At 43.2% G+C, this 26328-nt stretch overlaps 1 protein-coding gene across 1 annotated transcript in view; it reads right to left on the bottom strand.

The window, feature by feature from the left end:
• Positions 1 to 26328, bottom strand: part of SLC4A8 (solute carrier family 4 member 8) — a 76315-nt gene that overhangs the window by 14089 nt on the left and 35898 nt on the right. The window contains exons 10-18 of the mRNA XM_040234169.1: positions 25486 to 25632; positions 24562 to 24662; positions 17701 to 17875; positions 16970 to 17103; positions 15646 to 15891; positions 9028 to 9133; positions 8259 to 8420; positions 2901 to 3014; positions 5 to 166 (exon numbers count right to left, since the gene is read on the bottom strand). Coding sequence (XP_040090103.1) covers positions 5 to 166; positions 2901 to 3014; positions 8259 to 8420; positions 9028 to 9133; positions 15646 to 15891; positions 16970 to 17103; positions 17701 to 17875; positions 24562 to 24662; positions 25486 to 25632 — 1347 coding nt within the window. The remainder of the gene's footprint in view (positions 1 to 4; positions 167 to 2900; positions 3015 to 8258; positions 8421 to 9027; positions 9134 to 15645; positions 15892 to 16969; positions 17104 to 17700; positions 17876 to 24561; positions 24663 to 25485; positions 25633 to 26328) is intronic.

Raw genomic sequence — 26328 nt, 5'->3', positions numbered from 1 at the left:
TTACCTTGAGTTTGTGTTCCTTCCTGTTAATGATGACGGCTGTGATCTGCTGGTCCATGAATATTAGGATAGTGCAGAGCAGTGCTGGGATAACTGCAGCAATCACGGTCCACCAGGGATTGGGGCCAACGGGACTGATAATCCACCCTCGGTCATCCCTTGTTGGCTAAAGGGAGAAAGCAAGGTTTTGTTTTTGTATTTTAAGTTAACTGTAGTCATTAGGGCAAAACAGATCAAACTGAATCACAACAACCACATTTCTTTTTATTCTTGAATGAAAATTCTCCAAAAAAAAAAAAAAAAAAGACATGTAATACAGCAATTCCTTAGAAAATCTATGACCTTGTTCCAAATCCCCTTTGAAAGAGTCAGTCCTCAACTGTCAATTTCTTATGGAATATTCACTAATCCTTCACTTCCTTCCCTGGCTCTCCAAACTCCTGTGTACAGAAAAAGTGACTTTATCTCCGCATCGACCCAGATAAAATATATTAACTAATAACAAAATCTGTTGTTTAAAGAAGAATTTATAACTTTCAAAGACAATATAACTAGCTTTGATTATCCTCCTCACTACTCTCCCCACCAGAAGCCATATCATGTATGTTTACAGCACAAATAAAGGCAACAGAGTCAGTTACGTGGAATCTCAGGGGCCTGGTCCAAGACCCGCCTCCCATCAGCAATGAAACAAGGTCCAGGCCCTAGAGACCTGAGAGAGGAGCCCAAAACGCTGAATCTGGGGACTCACATGATCTGGGATCCTCTTCAGTGACCCTCTAAGACCACTGTTCATAAATCTTACAAACTAACTGTTGCTGCTACTGCTAAGTCACTTCAGTTGTGTCCGACTCTGTGCGACCCCATAGACGGCAGCCCACCAGGCTCCCCTGTCCCTGGGATTCTCCAGGCAAGAACACTGGAGTGGGTTGCCATTTCCTTCTCCAATGCATGAAAGGGAAAATTGAAAGGGAAGTCGCTCAGTCGTGTCCAACTCTTCTAACTAAACTCTTCTAAATCTAAAAAAAAAATGCCAGGGTACTCTGGGGAAGAAAAGTTCACTTTGATTGGCAAGTAGGGATGGAAGATAAAAGGCCAGGGATACAAACTGGCCCCAAACTCATGAACAAAGCAAAGACTTTAATCCAAAGTATTTGGTTCCACATTGGTTATCATTCTAGGATTCAAAGACTCTTCAATAATGTCACCAAGTTCCAAATTATTAATAGGTTAGGTTCTGAAAGTTTATAGAATCTGTGTTTCCTTAGTAATGATGTTCTAAATGGTTGTTAGATTGCTAGGTCAACACAAAAACTTATTAATCCCTAACTGACATTAACCCACCAATAATAGTACTAGCCTTCAGACTGGGTCTTGGTCACTGGGGGTCATGTGGTATAACAGGGAAGAGAAGAAAGAAGAAAATGTTCTCTCTGCTTCCTGAAAGGGAGGCCTGCCAATGAGCAGCACTGCCTTTGACACTCCCCCATTTTCTCTGACGTCTCTCCCATCTTCCAGAGGACTTCTTCCCAGATGTCCCAGAAATGCAGTGCCTTCTGACTATTGGAAGCCTACCCATCAGGAAACCTTTCCAAGAACTGCTTAATGCTCCAAGATTACTTATTTTTACACAAAATCCATTCCTCCTGCATTGTCGACCTCAGCCAGCTATTAGAGAAAAAGCTGCTTGCACTCATTCACACAGGGTGAGAATGATATACATTCTAGGAGGTATATACTTTTAAAGAGGACTTTTTTAATCCATCAATTTCTAACTGGGTGGAATTTCAGTTGAATTTAACAAAACGAAATAAAATTTTTTCAAGCAATACAGAAAAAGATATTTTTAACCAGGCCTGCTTCAGGGAAAGAGAAAGGGAAGACGAAGGCTGACTATGCCGGGTGTTTACAAGTTACCACGGGCCTGCGTTCCTGGCTTCCTCCTCCTCCCCAGCCTCCCCCATTCCCTCCTCTCCTGGCTCCTCTCCAGTCCCCAAGGACACCCAGGTTTCCTCTTCTCTCCACCCTGTGGGGATCTGTGGAACTGAGCTCAGCTGTTCTATCTTCTCAGTTTCCTCAGTAGGTACCCCCAAACTGAAACAGGTTCGAGTCCCCATGTTTAGATCATCTGTTTTACTTTTTGTATAGATTTTTGGATCAACAGTATTGATTATAGACAGATATACAAGCAATGAATTAGCGTTGAAGAGAGGTCACGATTACTCTGGTGGGAGCCCTAGAATGAGGGTAAAGCTCCTCCACCACCTCACCTCCTCATGGGGCAAGATACTTGAGGAGCAGGACTGAGGCTTACAAAGAGCATTTTCACCCTTCCTGATTTCCTAAGACAGCTGATGCTCAATGAAGTGCTGTGAACCAGAACTTGTTCCAGAGACCCACATTCTCACAGTCTTTGGTATATGTTTATGTAAATACAAATATTCCATTGTTTTATTTTTTTAATTATTTATTTGGCTGCACTGGATCTTATTAATAGCTGTGGCATGGAAACTCTTGGTTGAGCCATGTGGGATCTAGTTCCCTGACCAGGGATAGAACCCAGCTCCCTGCATTGGGAGTATGGAGTTCTAGCCACTGGACCACCAGGCAAGTTCCCACATTTCATTGTTATAAATCTTCACATATTAAAGACAATAAATGGCATTAAGAAAATAAATAAGGCTTTTCATTCATTAAACAACATTAGGTTTTCTGACTTCTGATTTGAACCCAGTCAAGCCTGAAGAGTTTGTTTTTCTGAATGGTATGGCATGAGCAGCACAACTCAGATTTAGAGGACTACAAAACACATGATTAGGATAAGGAGAGGCCCCTGAAATAACTCGGGATCAGATTCTATGAACTACATAATGGCACCAAGTACCCTAAGATCTGTTTACCTTGAACACACTGGGAACCTGAAGCTTGGGTGATGGGACTCCAATCAAAAAATCAATAATCACCATTGTGAAGATAGTGAGGAAGACGGCAAAGTCACTCACCATGGAGCGGACCTGGCATGAAAAAGGATTGGAGATGTGTTACAGTGGATGAAACACAATAGAAAAGACTCAGGTATTGTAAAATGCTTAAACATGCTCAGAAGAATGATTTAATTTTATCGGTCAATTAATACAAGCATATTTAAACAACAGGACTATGTTAACATGCCCAAATTAATACCACCAAAGTGTGGGTATCATAAGGGAGAATGAATCCTCTGACAAATTCTCCTGGGACCCACTCCAAACTCTGAGGAGTTCTGTTTAGAGAATCTGGGCCCAGCATTTAGGGAATAGCTCTGAGAACTTGGGATAAGATTTCCTGGGACCAACAAGATCCAGCTGCACCCAGACCTCGCGGCAGCACCAACTCCTCCCTCTTTGCTCTCAGCCCCAGCATCAAATCCATACGCAAGTCCTGTTGGCTCTGCTTTTAGCTCATGCCCAGAATCTGACCCCTTCTCACCACCCCATAGCTCCCAACCAGATCAGAGGCACCAGTAGCTCTTGTCTCTGTACCTGCAGCAGACTCCTAACCCTGCCTCTGTCCTTATGTAAAGCTGCTGGAATGAGCATTCAAAACACAAGTCAGATCATGTCACCCTTCTACCAAAACCCTGAAATCCCTCTTCATTTCACAGAGCTAAAAAGCCCAGAGACCTCGTTGGCCAGTGGGGCCCACACACATCTGATATCATTACTGCTCTGACCCAGGTCCTAATGCTCCCCAGCTCACTCTGCCTGTCCCAGCCACACAGCCCTCCTTGCCGTTTCTTACTCACGCCAGACTCTCCCACCTCAGGGCCTTTGCACTTGCTCACCCTTTGCCTCAGCGGCTTTTCCTCCAGGTGCCTCCATGGGCAGCTCCCTCCTTTACAGCCACTCAAGTATCACAGTTTCCACTTAATCGTCTCTCACGGTCACCACCCTCCACCCTAGTACTTCCTGTGTGCCTTTCCTACGTTTCTTTTCTCCAAACCCCCTCAGCACCATTCTGCCCCTAAGAGGACTGACTAACCGATTTTATAGTTTTGTAGCTTTAATAAAACACAGTCCCCCTCAGTGTCTAGTGCCCACTGTATGCCCACCTTAATCTGAGCTTCCAACAAGACTGAGCCAGATATAACATCTGGCCAGATATACATGGCCACATGTAACATCACTGATACCTTAACCTGACTTTGCTTTCTTTTGAAACCTGAGGTTTCTAGCTCCCCTTCCCTGGTTTTTTTAGTTCTCCTCTGAATGTTACATAAATTCTCTGAACATGTAGCTGCTCTACCAAGAAGCCCATCCTGGGGCCCAGGGTCCTTCTCTTCTCTGAACTCCTGTGGCACTTATATCCCAGGATGGCATCCATCTAATGACTGCTATCTCCTATGGGCCTGGTTGTTTCATGGGTTTTCCCTTCCTATTGATGACAGGGACACTCTCTCTCTCTCTCTCTCTCTATATATATATATATATATATATATATATATACACACACACAAATTAGAGGATAATTACTTCACAACATTGGAAGGTTTCTGCCATACATCAACACAAATCAGCCATAGGTACACATACGTCCCCTCCCTCTCAAACTCCTATCCCACCTCCCTCCCCATCCCACTCCTTTAGGCTGTCACAGAGCACCGGCTTTGAGTTCCCTGCATCATTCAGCAAACTTCTACTATCTATTTTACATATGGCAATGTGTATGTTTCAAGGCTATTCTCTCACATCATCCCACCTTCTCCTTCACCACTATGTTCAAAAGTCTATTCTTCATGTCTGTGTTGCCTTTGCTGCCCTGCAAGTAGGAATAAAACTACCATATGAGAAGCTAAAGGAGAAAAGGAAAGATATACGCATTTGAATGCAGAGTTCAAAGAATAGCAAGGAGAACTAAGAAAGCCTTCCTAAGTGAACAATGCAAAGAAATAGAGGAAAATAATAGAATGGGAAAGACTAGAGATCTCTTCAAGAAAATTAGAGATACCAAGGGAACATTTCATGCAAAGATGGACACAATAAAGGACAGAAATGTTATGGACTTAACAGAAGCAAACAATATTAAGAAGAGGTGGCAACAATACACAAAAGAACTATACAAAAAAGATCTTAATGACCCAGACAACCATGATGGTGTGATCACTCACCTAGAGCCAGACATCCTGGAATGCAAAATCAAGTGGGCCTTAGGAAGCATCACTACAAACAAAGCTAGTGGAGGTGATGGAATTCCAGCTGAGCTATTTCAAATCCTAAAAGATGATGCTGTTAAAGTGTTGCACTCAATATACCAGCAAATTTGAAAAACTCAGCAGTGGCCACAGGACTGAAAAAGTCAGTTTTCATCCCAATCCCAAAGAAAGGCAATGCCAAAGAATGTTCAAACTACCGCACACTTGCCCTCATTTCACACGCTAGCAAAGTAATGCTCAAAATTCTCCAAGCCAGGCTTCAAGAGCACATGAACCATGAACTTCCAGATGTTCAAGCTGGATTTAGAAAAGGCAGAGGAACCAGAGATCAAATTGCCAACATCTGTTGGATCACTGAAAAAGCAAGAGAGTTCCAGAAAAATATCTACTTCTGCTTTATTGATTATGCCAAAGCTTTTGACTGTGTAGCTCACAACAAACTGTGGAAAATTCTTCAAGAGATGGGAATACCAGTCCACCTGACCTGCCTCCTGAGAAATCTGTATGCAGGTCAAGAAGCAACAGTTAGAACCAAACATGGAACAACAGACTGGTTCCAAACTGGGAAAGAAGTACGTCAAGGCTGTATATTGTCACCCTGGTTATTTAACTTCTACGCAGAGTACATCATGCAAAATGCTGGGCTTGAAGAAGCATAAGCTGGAATCAAGATTGCCGGGGGAAGTATCAGTAATCTCAGATATGCATATGACACCACCCTTAAGGCAGAAAGTGAAGAAGAACTAAAGAGCCTGATGAAAGTGAAAGAGGAGAGTGAAAAAGCTGGCTTAAAATTCAACATTCAAAAAACAAAGATCATGGCATCCAGTTGCAAATAGATGGGGCAACAATGGAAACAGTGAGAAACTTTATTTTGGGGGGCTCCGAAATCACTGCAGATGGTGATTGCAGCCATGAAATTAAAAGACGCTTGTTCCTTGGCAGAAAAAGCTATGACCAACCGAGACAGCATATTAAAAAGCAGAGACATTACTTTGCCAACAAAGGTCCGTCTAGTCAAAGCTATGGTTTTTCTAGTAGTCATGTATGGATGTAAGAGTTGGACTATAAAAAAAGTTTGAGCGCTGAAGAATGGATACTCTTGAACTGCGGTGTTGGAGAAGACACTTTGAGAGTCCCTGGGACAGCAAGGAGATCCAACCAGTCCATCCTAAAGGAAAATCAGTCCTGAATATTCACTGGAAGGACTGATGCTGAAGCTGAAATTCCAATACTTTGGCCACATGATGCAAAGAACTGACTCATTGGAAAAGACTCTGATGCTGGGAAAGATTGAAGGCAGGAGGAGAAGGGGACGACAGAGGATGAGATGGTTGGATGGCATCATCGACTTGATGGACATGAGTTTGTGTCCATCGGGAGTTGATGAACAAGGAAGCCTGTCATGCTGCAGTCCATGGGGTGGCAAAGAGTCGGACACTACTGAGCGATTGAGCTGAGCTGATGACCCAGCAATCCTGGGCATATACCCTGAGGAAACAATAACTGAAAAAGACACATGTACCCCAGTGTTCACTGCAGCACTATTTACAGTAGCTAGGACATGGAAGCAGCCTAGATGTCCATCAACAGATGAGTATTTAAGGAAGTTGTGGCACATATACACAATAAAATATTACCCAGCTATAAACAGGAACACATTTGAGTCAGTTCTAAAAAGGTGGATGAACCTATAGAGCTTATTACAGAGTGAAATCGGAAAGAGAAAGAGAAATATCATATATTAATGCATACAATATGGACTCTAGAAAGATGGCACTGATGATCCTACTTGCAGAGCAGCAAAGGAGACACAGACATGTCTATTTGTAAATTATATAGTAACTTTATGAGATATAATTCACATGTTTTACAGTTTATTGTTTTTTAATCAAAGTATACTTGATTTACAGTGTTTCAGGTGTACAAAAAAGTGATTCAATTTCATATATATATTATTCTTCAGGTTCTTTTCCATTATACGTCGATTACAAGACACTGAGTAGAGCTCCCTGTGCTATACAGCAGGTCCTTGTTTATCTATTTTATATATAGTAGTGTGTGTATCTGTTACAGAGACAACATTTTAAGCTTCTTTTGCATCCCCTATTTCACTTCAGCCAAGCGTGAGCAAGTAGCAAGTTATTCAGTACACAACTGCCACCTGTCATTGTATGTCCAGACCAGAAATAACAACTTCTTTAGAAATTACTTATTTAGAACTGCAGCCTCCACCTGCCCTCCATGCACCTTCCCTTAACCACTGACATCTAAGACTGTGTCGCTGTCTTGAATGTATACACAGAAAATGTCTTATCAACTGATACCCCCACTCATTCACACATCCTGCTTTGCATATCTGACTGATAAAAGCCTCACACACAGAAAAAACACCATTTCCTCCTGATCTTAGCTCCTCCTCAAAGCAAAGATACCTTTATTCCCTCTGTAAGGTGAAGGTGAAGTCGCTCAGTCGTGTTCGACTCTTTGCGACCCTGTGGACTGTAACCTACTAGGCTTCTCCGCCCTGCTTGGCCTCTAATTCCACCCCGCCCAAACCAGTCATGAAACAACAATGCTGTCTGCGTCAGGGAGAGGCAGTTGAAGCTTCAAATCATCGTGCAAACCAAGTCAAGAGTGTTTTGGCTGCTGCAGTCAATGTGCCCAGTGATTCCACAAGCTATTACTAGTCACCCCCAAAAGGAGACTCTGGGGTCCCCTACACATCCTAGGCAATCATCCCAATGTACTGTCTTCAGGTGCCAGTTCCAGCTACTGCTTGCGACATACCCCAGCATTCTGGAAATGAGATGTAACTGAACACGATGACCCCCTTAAACTCACCGGACAATTTTCAATCAAAAATTCTTAGGTATTAACCCCTCATCCTACACCACACATCTATGAAAGAGGCTGACACAGGAAGAAGAGACGGCCACGGCCTCCAGAATCAGGTCTTTTGGAGCTCTGCACCAGTCAATGTACTCATAAGCAGCATGGAGGCTGAGAACGGGTTCTGTGAGATTAGAAGTCTAACACAAAAGAAATGCAAGAGTGTGCTACCTACTCTGGTTGGGAAATAGCGACTCGTCTTGAACGTCTTCAAGGTGCTGGAAAGGATGAAGGTGGTGAAGAAGAGAATGCAGGACCAAAAGAGCACGTCAGGAGTATAGGGTCCGTGGTGGCCGCAGGCAGAGCCTGTGAACTCTCCGTGCATCTCCTGGCACTCCTGGAGGAATAGACATTCTGGGTGATGAAAGGCAGGCACGAGAGCGGAAACAGCTGCTGTCTCCTAACTGTCACTGTCATCCTAGGGTTGCTGGGACATGGAGGCTGCCTGTAGCCTCCACCTGCCCTCCGTGCAGCCGTGGGCTCTTGTTTGCATTTTGGGTGACTGCTTATGGTCCTAACTAAGACACTTTTGTAAATGAAATCAGAACTGTCCTGAGCAAACATGAGGTTCTGGGATGGCCCCAGCTATTGCACTGTTTTTATTACAGAGGACTTCCAAACTTGAATGTTCTTCGAGCCCCCACAAAATCTGGATTTGTCCCCTGATCCTCCCTGATTTCACTCCCACACATCCTCGTTGTAGGGTCACTGGGCAGGACGTGTGTGGGAAAGAGGTGCGAGGTCATCTTCCTTTTCCTTTGTGTACAAGAGAATTCCAAAGGGAAAGGAAAGTCAGTTAAGAATTGTGTCCTAAAAAAACAAAGCCCAAAAGCTTTATTTCTATCAACACCAGAGTTTACTGAAGGGCTCCCCACTTCTACCTAGAAGGACCGCACAAGCCCAGTGGCCAGAAGGCTGAGCTGCCTGGCAGCGCCCAGACTTACACTAACAGTCAGGTTGGCCCAGTGGACTTCTGTTACCACGATGTTGTGGTCCTTCCAGTACTGCAAAGTGTGATTGTTTGGATTCTCTGGGAGGGTACACCTGCAGCTGAGGGGAAGAGAAGAAACAGTCCTGAGAGAAGTAGCCGAGTATTCAAGTAAATATTCTGAGCCATGACAGGGCCATAGGCATTGCCAAAGCCCGTGCTATTTCTCCTTTGCCCGCTTCAGATCCTTGAGGTTGGTCCTATTCATTGAGACCCAACTATACCCTGATTTTTCAGTCAGTCATTACTAAAATTGGGCTCAAATCAGCATGTGGGTCTTCAGATACTGTGCTGACAAGTTAGGCATCTGATGTGGTAATTCCCTTGCTTAGTTTCTATCTTTTGGGCTCTTCCTACAAAATTCATTCTACATAGCAAGGAGGATGGGATACCCCATTCAGCTCTTACTAGCCTCCCCAAGCCTAAATATTTTGTACCTTAAACCCCTATCACATTCTTGCTTTAAAATCAGAGCCTGATTGTAAAGCATTCTCCCTGGTAATATCTACTCTCCTGGTCATTCCCTGGCTTCCCGGCCTCATGTTGCATCCAAACCAGAGCAGGCCAGACCTGTCCCACTGGCCACCATGTTGCTTCCCAGTCCCAGCAGGCTGCACGCCCGTAGCGGCTCCCAGTATACTCAGCTGACTTGGCCGTTCCCAGCAACTTGGTTTCACCTCTGATTCTGCCAAGCATGCCTTCTAAGGATGTAGTGTGACAGGATTAAAATTCAAAAATATCTCAATAGGTAATAACAATAGAAGGAAATCAACAAAGCAAAAACAGAGAAAGCCATAAAGTACTATATTTATGTATTAAAAAGATCAGTTCCAAACTTGGAAACAACAAAAATGTTCTTCAGAAGGTGAATGTGTGTACGGTAGTACCTCTAGACAATGGACTGTTATTCACTGCTAAAATGAAATGAGCTACCAAGCCACAAGAAGACAAAGAAGACATTTAAGCACATATTATGAAGTGAATAAAGCCAATCTGAAACGCCTACGTGCTGTATGATTACAACTATATGACACAGTAGGAAAGGCAAAACTATGGAGTAAGAAGATCAGTGGTTGCCAGAGATTGGGGTGAGGGGGAGGGATGAACAGGCAGGGCACAGAGGATTTTTAGGGCAGAGAAACTATTCAGTAGGATGCTATAACGGCAGATATGTCACTATACGTGTGTCAAAACCCACAGAATATACAGTTCCAGGAGTGAACCCTAATGTAAACTCTGGGTTATAGGTAATCATGATGTGTCATTGACTGCAACAAACATGTCACTCTGGTGATGGATGCTGATAGTGGGGGAGACTAGCACGGTGGGGGCCAGGAGGTATACGAGAACTGTCTGTACTTTGTGCTCAATTCTGCTGTTATCCTAAAATTTGCTCTCAAAAAATTAACTCTATTAAAAAATCAGTTACACACCTATTACCATAAAATCACTTAAAGAATTGGGGAGTTCTAGCTTTATAAATGGAGAAGACAATGGCAACCCACTCCAGTACTCTTGCCTAGAAAATCTCATGGACGGAGGAGCCTGGAAGGCTGCAGTCCACGGGATCGCTGAGGATCGGACACGACTGAGCGACTTTACTTTCACTTTTCACTTTCATGCATTGGAGAAGGAAATGGCAACCCACTCCAGTGTCCCAAGGACAGGGTAGCCTGGTGGGCTGCTGTCTATGGGGTCGCACAGAGTCGGACACGACTGAAGTGACTCAGCAGCAGCAGCTTTATAAAGGGCTTCCCTGGTGGTTCAGATGTAAAGAATCTGCCTGCAATATGAATCAACAGTGGAATGCAACTGAAATGTTAAAAAAAAATACTATCTTGGCGCTTCCCTGGTGACTCAGTGGTAAAGAATTGCCTGCCAATGTAGGAGACACCGGTTCAGTCCCTCATCCAGGAAGATCCCACATGCCAAGGCGCCACTAAGCCTGTGCACCACAACCATCGACCCTGTGCTCTAGAGCCCAGGAACCACTACCGAGCCTGTGTGCCGCAACTACTGACGCCTGCTCGGACAGGAGCGTCTGCTCCACAAGGGAAGCCGCCACAACGGGAAGCCTGCACACCACATCAAGAGTAACCCCAGGCCTCTGCAACTGGAGAAAGCCTGAGCGGCAACGAAGACCCAGACAGCCAAAAATAAACAAAATTAGTTTTTAAAGAAAATACTGTCTTGAGCTTTGTTAACAAAGAATTTCGGTATCCAAATCCAAAGCCTACACAATCCAGAGCTGGTCACTTTTGTCTGTCTTCTCCCACTTGGACATAAACTCATGAGGGTAGAACTTTTGTCTGTCATGTTCACTGCTATGTTTCCAGGCTCTAAACAGTGCTGGGCACATAGTAGGTGCTCAATGAATATTTGTTAAATGAATAAATTAATGATTAAAAAAGGTCAAAGAGTGAACCTTCCTCCAATGCCAATCAGAAATCCACTAGGTTTCAAAGATTATATTCCCTGACGGTGATTACTTCGTAATAAAATAATTTTTAAATTCTAATACATATTTAAGGAGTTATTTTTAAAGTGTGAATAAGGGATAGCTAGAATCTAGAAAAGTGTATTGAGGCTGGCTGGCAGGCATCTCCACACAGTGTGCCTTCTGCTCAGGCAGTTTCAGACTGATATTGTTCACTTCACAACCAGACCTTCCACATCAGAATGGTACAACCAGAACGGAGGGAACTTGATGTACAAAGCTAAAGGATAGGGAGAATTCTCTTTAGTCATAATTCAGAGTACACGATTCCCAAGAAGAAATGTTTACAGGACCAGACTCTCCTAGAAGGATGAAGACACAGTGAAACTATCTTTTTTTCAACTTAGCCAAACTATATTGAATAAGTGGAAAAAAAAAAGTTGAAATCTAGGTAAGTAAGTAGATTCTGTGTGTGTGTGTTAGTTCTAGAAAGTCATGTAGGTCTTCAGAGAATCACTCAACTTTTCTTCAGCATTATTGTTTGGGGCATAGGCTTGGATCACTATGATGCTGAATGGCCTGCCCTGGAAATGAACCAAGATCATTCTGTCATTTTTGAGTTTGCACCCAAGTACTGCATTTCATACTCTTTCACTGACTATGAGGGCTACTCCATTTCTTCTAAGGGATTCTCGCCCACAGTAGTAGATATAATGGTCATCTGAATTAATTCACTCATTCCTGTCCATTTTAGCTCACTGATTCTAAGATAGCGATGTTCACTCTTACCATCTCCTGCTTAACCACACATCCAATTTGCCTTGATTCATGGACCTAATATTCCAGGTCCCTATACAATATTGTTCTTTATAGCATCGGACTTTACTTTCACCATCAGACATATCCACAACTGAGTGTTGTTTTTGCTTTGGCCCAGCTGCATCATTCTATCTGGAGTTATTAGTAAATGCCATCCACTCTTCTCCAGTAGCATATTGGACACCTTCTGACCTGGGGGGTGCTCATTTTCCAGTGTCATATCTTTTTGCCTTTTCATACTGCTCATGGGGTTCTCATGGCAAGAATACTGGAGTGTTCTTTTCATCATAGGGGATTGGAATACAAAAGGAGAAAGTCAAGAGATACCTGGAGTTACAGGCAAGTTTGGCCTTGGAGTACAAAATGAAACAGGGCGAAGGCTAACAGAGCTATGTCAAGAGAACACACTAGACATAGCAAACACCCTCTTTCCAACAACATAGAGGTGACTCAACACATGGACATCACCAGATGGTCAATACTGAAATCAGAATGATTATATTCCTTGCAGCGTAAGATGGAGAAGCTCTATACAGTCAGTAAAAACAAGACCTGGAGCTGAATGTGGCTCAGATCATTAGTTTCTTATTGTAAAATTCAGTCTTATATTGAATAAAGTAGGGAAAAATACTAGGCCATTCAGGTAAGATCTGAATCAAATCCCTTATGATTATACAGTGGAGGTGATAAATAGATTCAAGGGATTAGATCTGGTAGACAGAGTGCCTGAAGAACCAAGGACAGAGGTTTGTAACACTGTACAGGAGGCAGTGACCAAAACCATCCTAAAGAGGAATGCAAGAAGGCAAAGTGGTTGTGTGAGGAGGCTTTACAAATAGCTGAGGAAAGAAGAGAAGGAAAAAGCGAGGGAGAAAGGAAACGATATATCCAACTGAATGCAGAATTCCAGAGAATAGCAAGGAGAGATGAGAAGCCTTCTTAAGCAGTACCAAAAAAAAAGAGGAAAATAATAGAGTGGAAAGACTAGAGATCTCTTCAAGAAAACTGGAGATATCAAGGGAATATTTCATGCAAGGATGTGCATGATAATGGACACAAAAAGTAAGGACCTAACAGAAGCAAAAGAGATTAAGAAGAGGTGGCAAGAAAACACAGAACCATATTAAAAAAAGGTCTTAACGACCAGGATAACAATGATGGTGTGGGCACTCACGTAGAGCCAGACATGCTGGAGTGTGAAGTCAAGTGGGCCTTAGGAAGCATTACTACAAAGAAAGCTAGTAGAGTGATGAAACTCCAGTTGAGTTATTTCAAATCCTAAAAGATGATGCTGTTAAAGTACTGCACTCAATATGTCAGGAAATTTGGAAAACCCAGCAGTGACCACAGGACTGGAAAAGGTCAGTTTTAATCCCAGTCCCAAAGAAGGGCAGTGCCAAAGAAAGTGTCCAGTTCAAACTACTGGACAATTGCCCTCATTTTGCAAGTTAGTAAAGTTATGCTCAAAAATCCTTCAAGTTAGGCTTCAACAATACATGAACTGAGAAAAGCTGGGTTTAGAAAAGGCAGAGGAACAAAAGATCAAACTGCCAACGTTTACTGAATCGTGGAGAAAGCAAAGAAATTCCAGAAAAGCATCTACTTGCTTCACTGACTATGTGAAAGCCCTTGACTATGTGGATCATGACAAACTGGTGAAAATTCTTAAAGAGATGGGAATAGCAGACCACCTTAGCAGACCAAGAAGCAACAGTTAGAACCTTACACGGAACAACTAACTGGTTCCCAGCTGGGAAAGGAGTACATCAAAGCTATATGTGACCCTGCTTATTTAATTTCTATGCAGAGTACATCATGCGAAATGCTGGGCTGGATGAATCATAAGCTGGAATCAAGACTGCCAGGAGAAATATTAACAACTTCATATATGCATATGATACCACTCTAATGGCAAAAAGTGAAGAGGAACTAAAGAGCTTCTTGATGAAAGTGAAAAAGCTGGCTTTAAGCTCAACATTCAAAAATGAAGATCCAGTCCCACCATTTCATGGCAAATAGGGAAAAAGTGGAAGCAGTGACAGACTTTATTTTCTTGGGTTCCAAGATCACTGCAGATGGTGACTGCAGCCATGAAATTAAAAGATACTTGCTCCTTGGAGGAAACCTATAACAAACCTAGACAGTATATTAAAAAGCAAAGACACCATTTTGCTGACAAAGGTCCGTATAGTCAAAGTTATGGTTTTTCCAATAGTCATGTACAGACATGAGAGTTGGACCTTAAAGAAGACTGAGCACTGAAGAATTGATGCTTTCAAATTGTGGTGCTGGAGAAGACTCTTAAGAGTCCCTTGGACAGTAAGGAGATGAAACCAGTCAATCCTAAAGGAAATCAGTCCTGAATATTCATTAGAAGGACTGATGCTAATACTGAAGCTCCAATATTTTGGCCATCTGATGCAAAGAGCTGACTCACTGGAAAAGACCCTGATGTTCGGAAAGACTGAAGGCAGGAGGAGAAGGTGTAACAGAGGATGAGATTGTTAGGTAGCGTCACTGCCTCAGTGGACATGAATTTGAGCAAATTCTGGGAGATAGTGGAGGACGTGGGAGCCTGGCATGCTGCAGTCCATGGTGCTGCAAAGAGTTGGACACAATTTGGCAACTGAACAACAAAGTAGATTTCTAGACCTTTTGGATACAGAGTAAGAGACCTATGGATCTATAAGGAATTATTAATATTTTCTACCTAATGATTCCTAAGAGTAGCCTATATATACTCACAGAGAATGTGATGTGGTCCAAAGCCTCACAAGTTTTTGCAAAAAGAAGTTCTTCCCAACAACTAACTTGAATTCTCCTTGCTACACTTGCAGTCTATTTTTGTCTCAGTGCCTGGACCCAAAAGACATACTCTGGAAAGCATTTCTCAAGTCCTCTCTGATTCTTTCTCTTAATCTATCTTCCCCATCATTATCTTAAAAAAATTTATGTGGGTAATTTTAAAAGTCTTTGTTGAATTTATTACAATATTCTTCTCTTTTATGTTTTGGATTTTTGGCTGTGAGGCATGTGGGATCTTAGCTCCCTGGCCAGGGACTGAACCCACACCCTGCACTTTGGAAGGTGGAGTTTTTACCAATGGTCCACCAGGGAAGTTCCCCCATCATCACTTTTGACTATTCTCCTCTGGCAGACCCCCAGGTCTCCACATTCATGTTCAAGCTCTGTTTCCCAGAGGGCCAACACACTTCCTTAACAGAAGCTACAAGTCCCGCATGGCATGCTACCTCAGCCATTATACTCAGGCCCTTCACTTTAGTTTTTAAAAAATAAAAGAAGCAGAAGCATACTCACTAATACAGGCTAAGGTGGTCCAGCTGGCTATGCATGTGGATGGGGTAGGTCTCTGCCAGGTGAATCAGCTTTTCTATTGCTTCATAGATGAAAATAATGCAAATCAGGGAGGCAAACGCTTCTTCAGTGAAGCGAGTAATGTAGCAGACAAGGGAACTGGCATCAGTTGCCACAAGGACAATACATAGGAAGGCAGTCCACAGTCCAATACAAGCTCGCAGGGAGAGGTATGAAAGAGCGTAGTCTCTGAAACAAGACCAAAGTTCATCAAAAGTCAGTGAATGGCGTTACATTCTGACCCACTGCATTACAGGCAAGGGTCAGAAATGTGGTTAATTCATCTGCTATTGTCAGTTCCAGTACTGCAAGCTAATTTGTCCCTAATTCTGACTGCACTTTACTCCTGAAGGCTGTCTTGGGACCATTGTGACAAAGATTTGCTTTACAGGTAGTATTTCCCACAGCAAGGACAGGGACAGTGGAGGAGGAGCAAACTGTCCACTGCCCACTTCTGCCGTTCCTGCCCGATGTGGTTAAGATCCTCTCCCTACAGTTGAGGAGGAAGAGCTGGTCCTTGCTCCACGTGCTCCTACTTCTAATACACAAGAGAGAAAGATTTTCAGGAAAATGAGGGTATTGCTGACTCCCCACCAACAATCAGAATATAAAGGGCGAGTATTAACTCAAATTAAAAATTGACTGGAGCAGACTTAGAGATATCAAAAACAAACTTACGGCCACCTAAGGGGAATCATGCAGAGGGAGAAATAAATCAGGAGTTTGGGATGGACATACACACATATATATAACAGATAACCAACAAGGACCTACTATATAGCACAGGGAACTCTACTCAATATTCCATGATAACCTATATGAGAAAAGAAACTGAAAAAGAATGAATATAGGTATATGTATAACTGAATCACTTTGCTTACAACTGAAACTAACACAATATTGTAATTCAACTACACTCGAATTTAAAATTTTTAAAAATCCACACAATTAAAAAATTAACTTTTTTAAAAGAAAAATTGACTGGAAATGGAAATTGAGTTTTCATTAGGAAACTTTCATTAGGAGTTTGGATTAGCTAGGGAAAGTGCTTTTAAAGATAAAAAGTCAAAAAAGTCAAAAGTTGAGGGACATTCATAAAGCTCTCAGGGCCAGGAGATGTGCTATTTTAGGTATGGTCCTACCTGGGGGCAGGGTGACAGGCCACAGGACGCTTTTGCCTGCTGACACTCTAGTAGGACCCTAACATTCAAACCTAATAGCAAGCTAACACATCCAGATAGGGTTTTCAGAAAACCAAATATCTTACTTGCAGAATTTGAACAAAATCTTTTCAAACACAAGCACTGGCCCAGTACTTCCCAGGATGGTAAGAGCCTGGCCGGCAAACAAGGAATAGGCGATCCCAGTCATGGAGGCTCCAAACAAGGATTCAATCGCACTCTACAGAGGGAAAAAAATCATCAGAGTCCACAGCCCATCTGAAATGAGGGACACAGGGTTATATACATTCTTAACTTAGCTCTCCAATGCACCTGACAAGCCACTTGTTTGTATTTTGTCTCAGCAAGAGTGATATGTACATAGTCTAGTCCTCTTGTAAATGGATACTGCTTCAATAATTTAGATCCCCAAGTCTATCTACATATGACTCCTTAACAAGTCTACTATGCACAACTCAATTCATTATTTATAAATATACATAGAAAGCACAATGATACCATTCACATTATGGGTTGTCATACATACAGAGTCACCTTAAATCTTATTTTCAGATGACATCAATATATAATTTTCATCCTTGGAGCAATGGGGAATACAACAGGGCAATCCCAAAATTGATATGCAGGCAGAAGAGGGTCTGTTCTAAAGGGAGAGTGGTGTTGCTCATTGGCGTGAAGTCAGAAGACTATGTAATTCAGCAGGAAGAAACCAATCTCTTCAGTCCACGCCCAGGGAATTTTCCTCCCAGTAGACTTGGCTGCCTTCATAATATTTTTACTGTCATTTGGGACCATTAGAAGTGGCAAAAGTTCTTACTATGCGCCCCTCGGTGGCTTCTCCAAGCAATCCCCCAAAGGTGATGACAGGTGACATGCAGGCACAGTACAGGAACAGAAAGGAGGCCAAACACTGTAAGCTGAGGGCATCCCGGTAGTCGCTCCAGTACCAGGGGGCCTTCCGCTTGATGTCCAGCACCAAGCCCCCAAAAAGCCTGCAGAAACATGGCAGACAGGTGTCTAATGCAGTCCCTCTCCCACTAAAGCAAGTCAACAGAGCACATTCGAAAGCACTTCCAATGTGCTCTGTATGGAGGTTAATATTTGGCTTCAATTTGACCCCAAGCACAAGAGATCTTTCTGGGGCCAGCATGGATTCTGGCCATGTTCCAACATGGAGTCTATTTGCAATCAAAGGCATGAATTTGAATGGTTATCCCAAGCATAAAAATAATTAATTTGCTATGCATAACACCCATTCAATAAAAAGTTCCCAAAATTTAACATGAAATGAAGTATTAGCTTCAAACTTCAAATTCAGAGCTGTTAGGAAGCAATGAACAAAACTATCATGGTATTAAATCTGTTAGTTTTATTATATGTTTTCTAGATAAAAAGCCCCTATCCAAAACCACTGCCGATGGTGACTGCAGCCATGAAATTAAAAGACGCTTACTCCTTGGAAGGAAAGTCATGACCAACCTAGATAGCATATTGAAAAGCAGAGACATTACTTTGCCAACAAAGGTCTGTCTAGTCAAGGCTATGGTTTTTCCAGAAGTCACTTATGGATGTGAGAGTTGGGCTGTGAAGAAAGCTGAGCACCGAAGAATTGATGCTTTTGAACTGTGGTGTTGGAGAAGACTCTTGAGGGTCCCTTGGACTGCAAGGAGATCCAACCAGTCCATTCTAAAGGAGATCAGCCCTGGGATTCCTTTGGAAGGAATGATGCTAAAGCTGAAACTTCAGTAATTTGGCCACCTCATGCAAAGAGTTGACTCACTAGAAAAGACTCTGATGCTGGGAGGGATTGGGGGCAGGAGGAGAAGGGGATGACAGAGGATGAGATGGCTGGATGGCATCACCGACTCAATGGACATGAGTTTGAGTGAACTCCAGGAGTTGGTGATGGACAGGGAGGCCTGGCATGCTGCAGTTCATAGGGTCGCAGAGAGTCGGACACGACTGAGCGACTGAACTGAACTGAACTGAACTGACACGTATATTCTTACTCTGAACTACCCATCTTACTCAAGAAATCAGCATAATCATTCATGCAGTTGCCAAGTAGTAACAGATACTTCATGCCAAGCACTGTGTCAGGTGTTGGAGACACAACAGTAGCAAGGCAAACACAGCCCTTTCTCTCTAGGGTGAACAGTCTGGCACAGGGGACAGACAGTGTTGTGAGGGTGCCATGGCTGCAAAGAACAGGGAGGGTGTTTCAGCTGGGACTCGAGAATGGACCAGGAGTACCAGATGAGGCAGAGGGGCTGGCGTGGATGGCGCCTAGAGGTGAGAGTGCTTGGCTCGTTCAAGGTGCTGAAAGAGTTATGACTGGATAAGGCAATGTGAGAGGTAATATCAATAGACAAGGCTAGAGATGATGGAAAAGCTAAGTCACAAAGGACCTTATAAAAAAGAATCAGGAATTTATCCCAACAGTGTGTCAAGCAGTGAAGGACTTTAAACAGGGAAGCAGCATAAGTAAGCAGGCATTCTGAAAGGATCACTCCAGTGAGAGAGTCATGAATGGAACATGGGGCAGGGCTGAAGGCCGTGGGTTGGAAAGAGAATCGGGTGCCAATTAGGAAGCAGAATCAATAGGACTTGGTGGCAGGACTTCAAGATCCCTCTTCGCTTCCCAAGGACGAGAAAGATCAAGAATGAGATGTCCTACACCAAGAAGGAGGAGTATGTACAGACGGGCAATTTTTAAAGAGTGCAGTCATTGAAGAGAGTCATTCAGCATTCTATAGGCCAAATTACCTACTTTCTTCTACACATGAATGGCATAGGGAAAAAAAAAAAAAGAGGAGGAGGCCTGTTATAGAACAGGAACATAATAATGCAGTGCAAACCTCCACTGGATCCTGTGTCAAACAAACTTTAAAAGGATGTTGCCAAGACAGTCACAGAAAGGTGAATATGGACTAAGCGTGAGACAATGTAAAGAACTATTGTTAATTTTATTAGATTTCATAACGGGATGATAGCTGTTTTTTAAAATGTCCTTATCGAACAGAGATACCTGCTCAAGTAGTTACAGGTGAAATGACATGTAACTGGTGATTTGGCTTAAAATAATCTAGAAAACATAAAAATAAAACAAGTAGTGAAGAAACAGACGAAACAAGATTGGCAAAATGTTGGTAACTATTGATGGGCACTGGAGAAGGCAATGGCAGCCCACTCCAGTGCTCTTGCCTGGAAAATCCCATGGACGGAGGAGCCTGGTGGGCTGCAGTCCATGGGGTCGCTAAGAATCGGACATGACTGAGCGACTTCCCTTTCACTTTTCACTTTCATGCACTGGAGAAGGAAATGGCAACCGACTCCAGTGTTCTTGCCTGGAGAATCCCAGGGACGGGGGAGCCTGGTGGGCTGCCGTCTCTGGGGTCGCACAGAGTGGGACACAACTGAAGTGACTTAGCAGCAGCAGCAGAGATGGGCACATGGGGGTTCATTACAGTGTCCTCTCTTCTTGTTTATGTTTGAAATGTTCTATACTAAAAACTAAAAAACACCAATCTACTCTCTCATGAAAGGAGGCTTAGCTAGCTCTTTCTTTCTCTGTGCTCAGGAGCCTAGAGGTGTCCTATGAGGCCTGGGATCTGTATGCCAGAGGAGAAGGCCGAGCCAGCTCTCCTTCTCCATTCAAAAGCTCACTCTCTGTGGGATGAACTGAGAGAGTAGTTTTGACATAGACATACCACCGTGTGTAAAATAGACAGCTAGTGGGAAGCTCCTATACAGCACAGGGAGCTTAGTTTGGTGCCCTGTGATGACCTAGAAGGGTAGAATGGTAGTCGGGGTAGGGGGAGGCTCAAGAGGGAGGGAATACATGCATGCATGTAGCTGATTCATAGCTGTTGTATAACAGAAACTAACGCAACATTGTAAAGCGATTACACTCCAATTTAAAGCAAAATAAAAGCTCCCTCTTTCATCTAGCCAGGTCAAATGGGTATGCAGATGGACACAGGGCACACACTCTTTTATCTGACCCACTTCCTCTTCTGGTTTGCAGGGCATAGTTGGAATTTACTCTTCCTCAACCTACGGCAGTAACAGCACAGTCTGGGCCTGGGTTTAGAGGAGAGAGGCAAAGTCGGCCTTGTGACCTGCTTTGGTTTTAGCCTGTCTGGCAGGCCTCGCTGAGGTAAGGAGCTATCTACAGGGTCTAACCTAGAGCATGGGAGTTCCACCTCAGGGTTTGGGACCCAAGTTACAGTCTGTAATAAAATGTCACTTGGTCTTGCTTTCCCCTCTGAGGAGATAGCCCCTCAAGGACCTTATGAGCAGCCACAATTAATCCAGGGCAACAAGATTTTCCAGATCCTTAGCCAACATAGCATTACCTCCCAAACACCAATGACCTTCCTCTGAGGGGTATTATTCTGGGAGAATAACCTTCTGCAGCAGTGAACCTCACCCTACGATGCTGCCATGATTGGTCCTCCTGGATGTACGAGGCTCATTATTCAGGAGGAGTGTCTATGAGTAACAGGCAAAAGATTTATGTGAAATGAATTTATAAGAAGCCATAGAAAGGAAGGACAGCTGTCTGCCTAGCAGTGATTGAAAGGGGAGAGAAAAGATCTGAGGCTCCTATTGATGGTATAATATAAATTAACAAAATGATTTCAAATCCTGTTTTGGAATCTGTCTCATTCCCCACTCATACAGACCCTAATCAAGTTATCTGGCACAGACAATAATCAGACATGGATGCTTTCCTCCACATATTTGAGACTTCCTTTCCCTTTCAATACTATCCTTGATGTCCAAGTTTGGGGCAGCAGGAGGCACACAGGGCCACAAATTTACACTTGAAGCCAGAAAGGACTTACCTGTGGGGAGGGCCACTAGGCTCTAGAGCGCCAATTAGGAAGCCCTCTGGGGAGGGTTTTAGGGACAGGCCAGCCAGGTTTTAGGGACAGGCCAGCCATCCAATTGTCTGCTGTGCCTGGAAAGAAACCTGTTTCAAGTGGGGCTGGGATCATAGAGATAGTAACTCCCAATTCTTTTCTTCATCAACCCTTCCCCAAAGTGGCTTCTCCAACGAGGTATACCAATCTATGTGGGAAAACCCTCAGCAGAGCATCCTCTGTGCTGTGAAGCTTCTGGCCTAGGAACTCTAGTCAGACTTTGCTCTTTGCTCTACATGGGAATGCCTCAGAGTCACGACCTGTCGTCAACATCAGGGAGGCCCAAGGCACTGTCTCAGCCCTGGCTTGGGAGGTCAGATCACACACAACTCAGACTGTTCTCAACTCTGCCTTCTCTCCTACCTTCTTAGAGCCTATACTACCATATCTTAAGGACCTCTCCATCCAACTAGGATGGCATCCCCAGGTTGTGCACCACCTCAAAGAAACACAGCTAAAGGTACAAATAATACAGAGTCCAGCTTAATATGGTTTTAGTCTGTGAAGTCCAGGAAGGTCCAGAAAACTCTAGGATGTCCATCTGTAGAGGAAGGTTCATATTCACCCCTACATACTTTGAGACTGGGAAAGGAGCCAGAGTTGGCATGAACTGTGAACTGTGATCCCCAATACGAGCTAAAAAAGCTACAAGAAGAAGAAAGTCACGTGTCTTGAGGTCTTTTCCTAAGGGCTCTAAGGGAAACTTCTGGAGCTCAGGAAGAGGCACATCAAATAGAGTGAGGCTCTGAGTCTAGATGACCCTTGCTTTCAGCTTTGTCAATTCTAGCAGTTCCTCACTCAGCATTATGGAAGAATGTCCTCAAGCCCCATTTGAACTTGTGAGTAAAGGTACTGGGGGCTGGTGATTAAGTGTGTGATGGTCCTGGCTATATGGGTTTTACTTTGGGGATGTCAGGCACCATTTCCCAGATTCTGTATCAGGTATAGATATAGATCCAATCTAATGGGCTCCCAAACCCCCATGTGGAATTGATTGTAAGTGACCCTCCTCTAAAAAAGCATGAGACCCTAGTTTATTCTCTTTTTGAAACCAAAAGAAAGCTGAGCTCTCATCTCTGCAAAGATCATGTGTTTGAAGGAAAGTTGTTGGCCTCATTTCTACTACTTTCAAACTCTCAGTCCTGAGTTGTGAACACCCTTTGTATTCAAAAGGATAAATCATAGCTTTGAAATTCTATCAAATCCATACCCAAGACTCTTCCCCTTAAAAAAGCACCACCTCCTTTAAGATAGTCTCAATTCTGGAAACTATTCTAAAGACAAATGTATCCTTTGAAATGTTTCTCAATACCAGGACTCCTCTGCCACAACTCAGACCTCCTCCAACTTTAAAGAAAATATGAACTTTACTCCTGGAACTTGATCCCTCTTTTCAATGATCCCTTCCATCAAAGGGCTCCTCCTTTCCTCCAGTAATCCCTCCCAGAGCCCAGTTATCCTTCCGCCCTTGAATACATTCCTCCAGGCAGAATGAATTCTCCCCATCAACACTGCTAGTTAAATGCTATTCTGTCGGCTTCTCAGTTTCCTCTCCTGTCTGTCCCTGAATTTTTGAGAGTGGAAAAATTAACACTCTCTGCAATTCAAAAAAACAAACAAAGTTGGGTTTCTGTTGGATAGAATACTGAAGATAAAGAAATAAGGAAAGCAACTTCAAGGAAGGAAGAAAAAAATAGGCGAAAGCACTGGAGTACACATTAAAGTTCCTTTCCGTCATCTGAGTCCTGTGCTGAGAGTCTCTGCCCAGCAGACACTCTTAGACACAAGCACAACTTACAATGCCAGAACCATAATCCCAACCTTTTCCCACAACGTGGGGGACACCTCTGGATGCCGCTCCAACCCCAAATCTCATTCTCTTGTACTACCTTCCTACCTGGAATATAAAACATCCCAGCTTGGGGACCCTCTTTCCTCATCTACCAGAGAACCTCCTCATTGGACATCTGTCCTTAAAATCTGGGCCCAGAAGAGTAAGTTGCCTATTCTCAGACACACCTAAAATAGTACTTATTTCCCTACCCCAAGGGGTTTCTTAACTTAAAATAACCATTTAATATTTATCCATGTCTTAACTTAAAATAACCATTTACTATTTATCCATGCCGTGTCCACTCGTGCTAAAGAACAGTCATCATTCTAATAGTCATTCGTCAGATAATAATTGTGTACCCACTCTATGCAGGGCACTGAACTGGTGTTAGGAATATAATGGGGTCCCCGCCTTTAGAGAACAAACCCTTCTGGCAGGAAAGACATCAAATCAAGAAATAATAATAAAATATGTCCAGGGCTATAACAGGGGACTGGGCTAAGGGTAGTAGCTGGGCAGGGGACAGGGCTCCAAGCTGTGATATCACACAGCAGGAATAACCTAACCTCCTCTAAAAAGTGTCTTAGAAGACTCTCCAAAGGGACACCTAAGCTGAATCAAAGGACAAGAAGCAGTTAGCCTGGAAATGAAGAGGCGGAGAAATGTTCAAATCAGGGAGAACAATGTGTGGGAAGGATAGGAGGTGAGACAACATGGTAGGTGGTTTGAGAAACTTGAATGAGTGATACAGTATTTGATAGAATTGTAATACTTATTGTCAGTGGTCCCATTTGAAAAGTCATTCCCAGTCAATAAAGATACTATAGAGAAGAAGGCTGAAAGCAAAGATGACTCATTTCTTTATACAGCTTCTGTCCAGTAAGCAGTATTAGCTGTGAAATATTCCAGAACTTACCGCCCGGTGCGCTGAAGCTCTGGCCCGCTGTGGCCCCCATGTGGCTCCGGTTCTATGTGGCAAATGTTTCCATTTGGAACTCCAGGCATTTTCCTTTTCTCCTTTTAACAGAGGACCACACAATTAGCAAAGTCAACCACCTATTCTGTCTTTCCTGCTATGGCGGAGGTAGGCAGGGTGGAATGGTGGGAGATGGCGGGGGTCAGGGTAGCATGAGAGAATCCAAAAGCAGCCCCCCAAATACCCAAGTGTTTCTTATAGCTTTCAGATGCATTTACTGATTTGGGACAGTTTATTGACTTTCCTGAAAAATACAAAAGACAACAAATAATTTCTCTTCCTCTCCACTGGTACCTGACTCCTCTGTCTTGTCCAGAAACAGAAACGTGAAGGCTTTGGCATAAGATACGACCTAAGTTCAAGTTGCAAATCTGTCTATGTGTACTCATTACCTTAAAACCTTGAAGATAGTATTTTTATTCCTCATTTGTTAAATAAAGAATAACAACACCTACTTGGAGATGTTGCTGAGAGATTTAATTAGCATAAGTAAAGCACCTGGCCCAGGGACCAGTGTACAGTAGAAGTTTTTTTCTATCTTTAACCTCTCAAGCACTCTCTATGCACCGAGCTCTTTTCATTTAATGGCTTCATTCTTAATAGACTCCCAAGAAATGCCCCCTCCTCTCCTCTGCCATTTCACACCAATCCTCCAAAAGTTGGCTTAAAATTCACCCCAGGGTAATCCTGGCCAATCGACGTTACTGCATATTCATATTTTATTACTCTTCTGACATTCTAGGCACCCTGTAATAGAACCACATCTCAGTTTATTTAGCATACACCAACATGGTCTTTGCTGTGTCCACGGTGGGCTCTCAGTAAGTGACACTAAGCCACCACTGGCTCATGTGCATACATTACCTGGGAAGGGACATTTTTGGGTGGCTCAATTCGAATGGAGGGGTCCCACTCCCCTGGAGGAAGCACCGTCACCTGGTCTAGGAACTCATCAATCCCTGCCAGGAGGTCATCTCGCTCTTTTGCCTTATAAGCCACATCATGAAAAATCTAAGAGAAGAAAAAATCCTCAGGAAAGCTGAAAGTCACTTGACTTAAACAATAAGCAATGGATATGGTAAAAGATGGATAAAACCTCTTGGTTTTTATCTTTGTCTAGGGGCTCTGAAATGTAGATAAGTTTAGCACTTAAAGAAGTACAGGGATAAAAGAGTTTTAAAAATGAATCTAAAGATGAGTCAAAAAAAACTAAATATATGTCTATTAGTGCAGAAAGAGATAAGACATGGCTCTAAAGTTTTGTAATTCTGTTATCTCCTCAAAGAATGGAACAAAAGCCAAGATGCATAAGAAATTTTCCTGATCATGACGGGTAGAAAAACTGGATGGAATTACTAATAAAGGTCCTCCATGAAATATGCCTTCCAACCAAAGATGGCGGATAAAACACAGCCCCATCTCCCTTTGCCTCTTAGACATATGCCTTTTCAAGGCCCTACTTTACAGCTTACCTGAGCAGCACAGTCCTCAGCGGGGATGTAGCAGGGGCAGCCGAAATGGCTAGTAACCCTAGTGCATTCACATAACAATGCCCAAGAGCATCCCCCTGACAACTGGTCTCATTTACGTGAAATGGGAGTGAGGTTTCTTTATGTAAATAGCTTGGATACACTTCATTAACTATCTTCCCTAGAAAGTTAAGTCAGCCTTAATATCTTTCCTATTTGGTATCCTACTTGGCAATAG

Source organism: Oryx dammah, unplaced genomic scaffold, assembly GCF_014754425.2.
Source record: "Oryx dammah isolate SB20612 unplaced genomic scaffold, SCBI_Odam_1.1 HiC_scaffold_29, whole genome shotgun sequence".
Taxonomy (NCBI): Eukaryota; Metazoa; Chordata; class Mammalia; order Artiodactyla; family Bovidae; genus Oryx; species Oryx dammah.
This window is presented reverse-complemented; position numbering and strand designations above follow the sequence as displayed.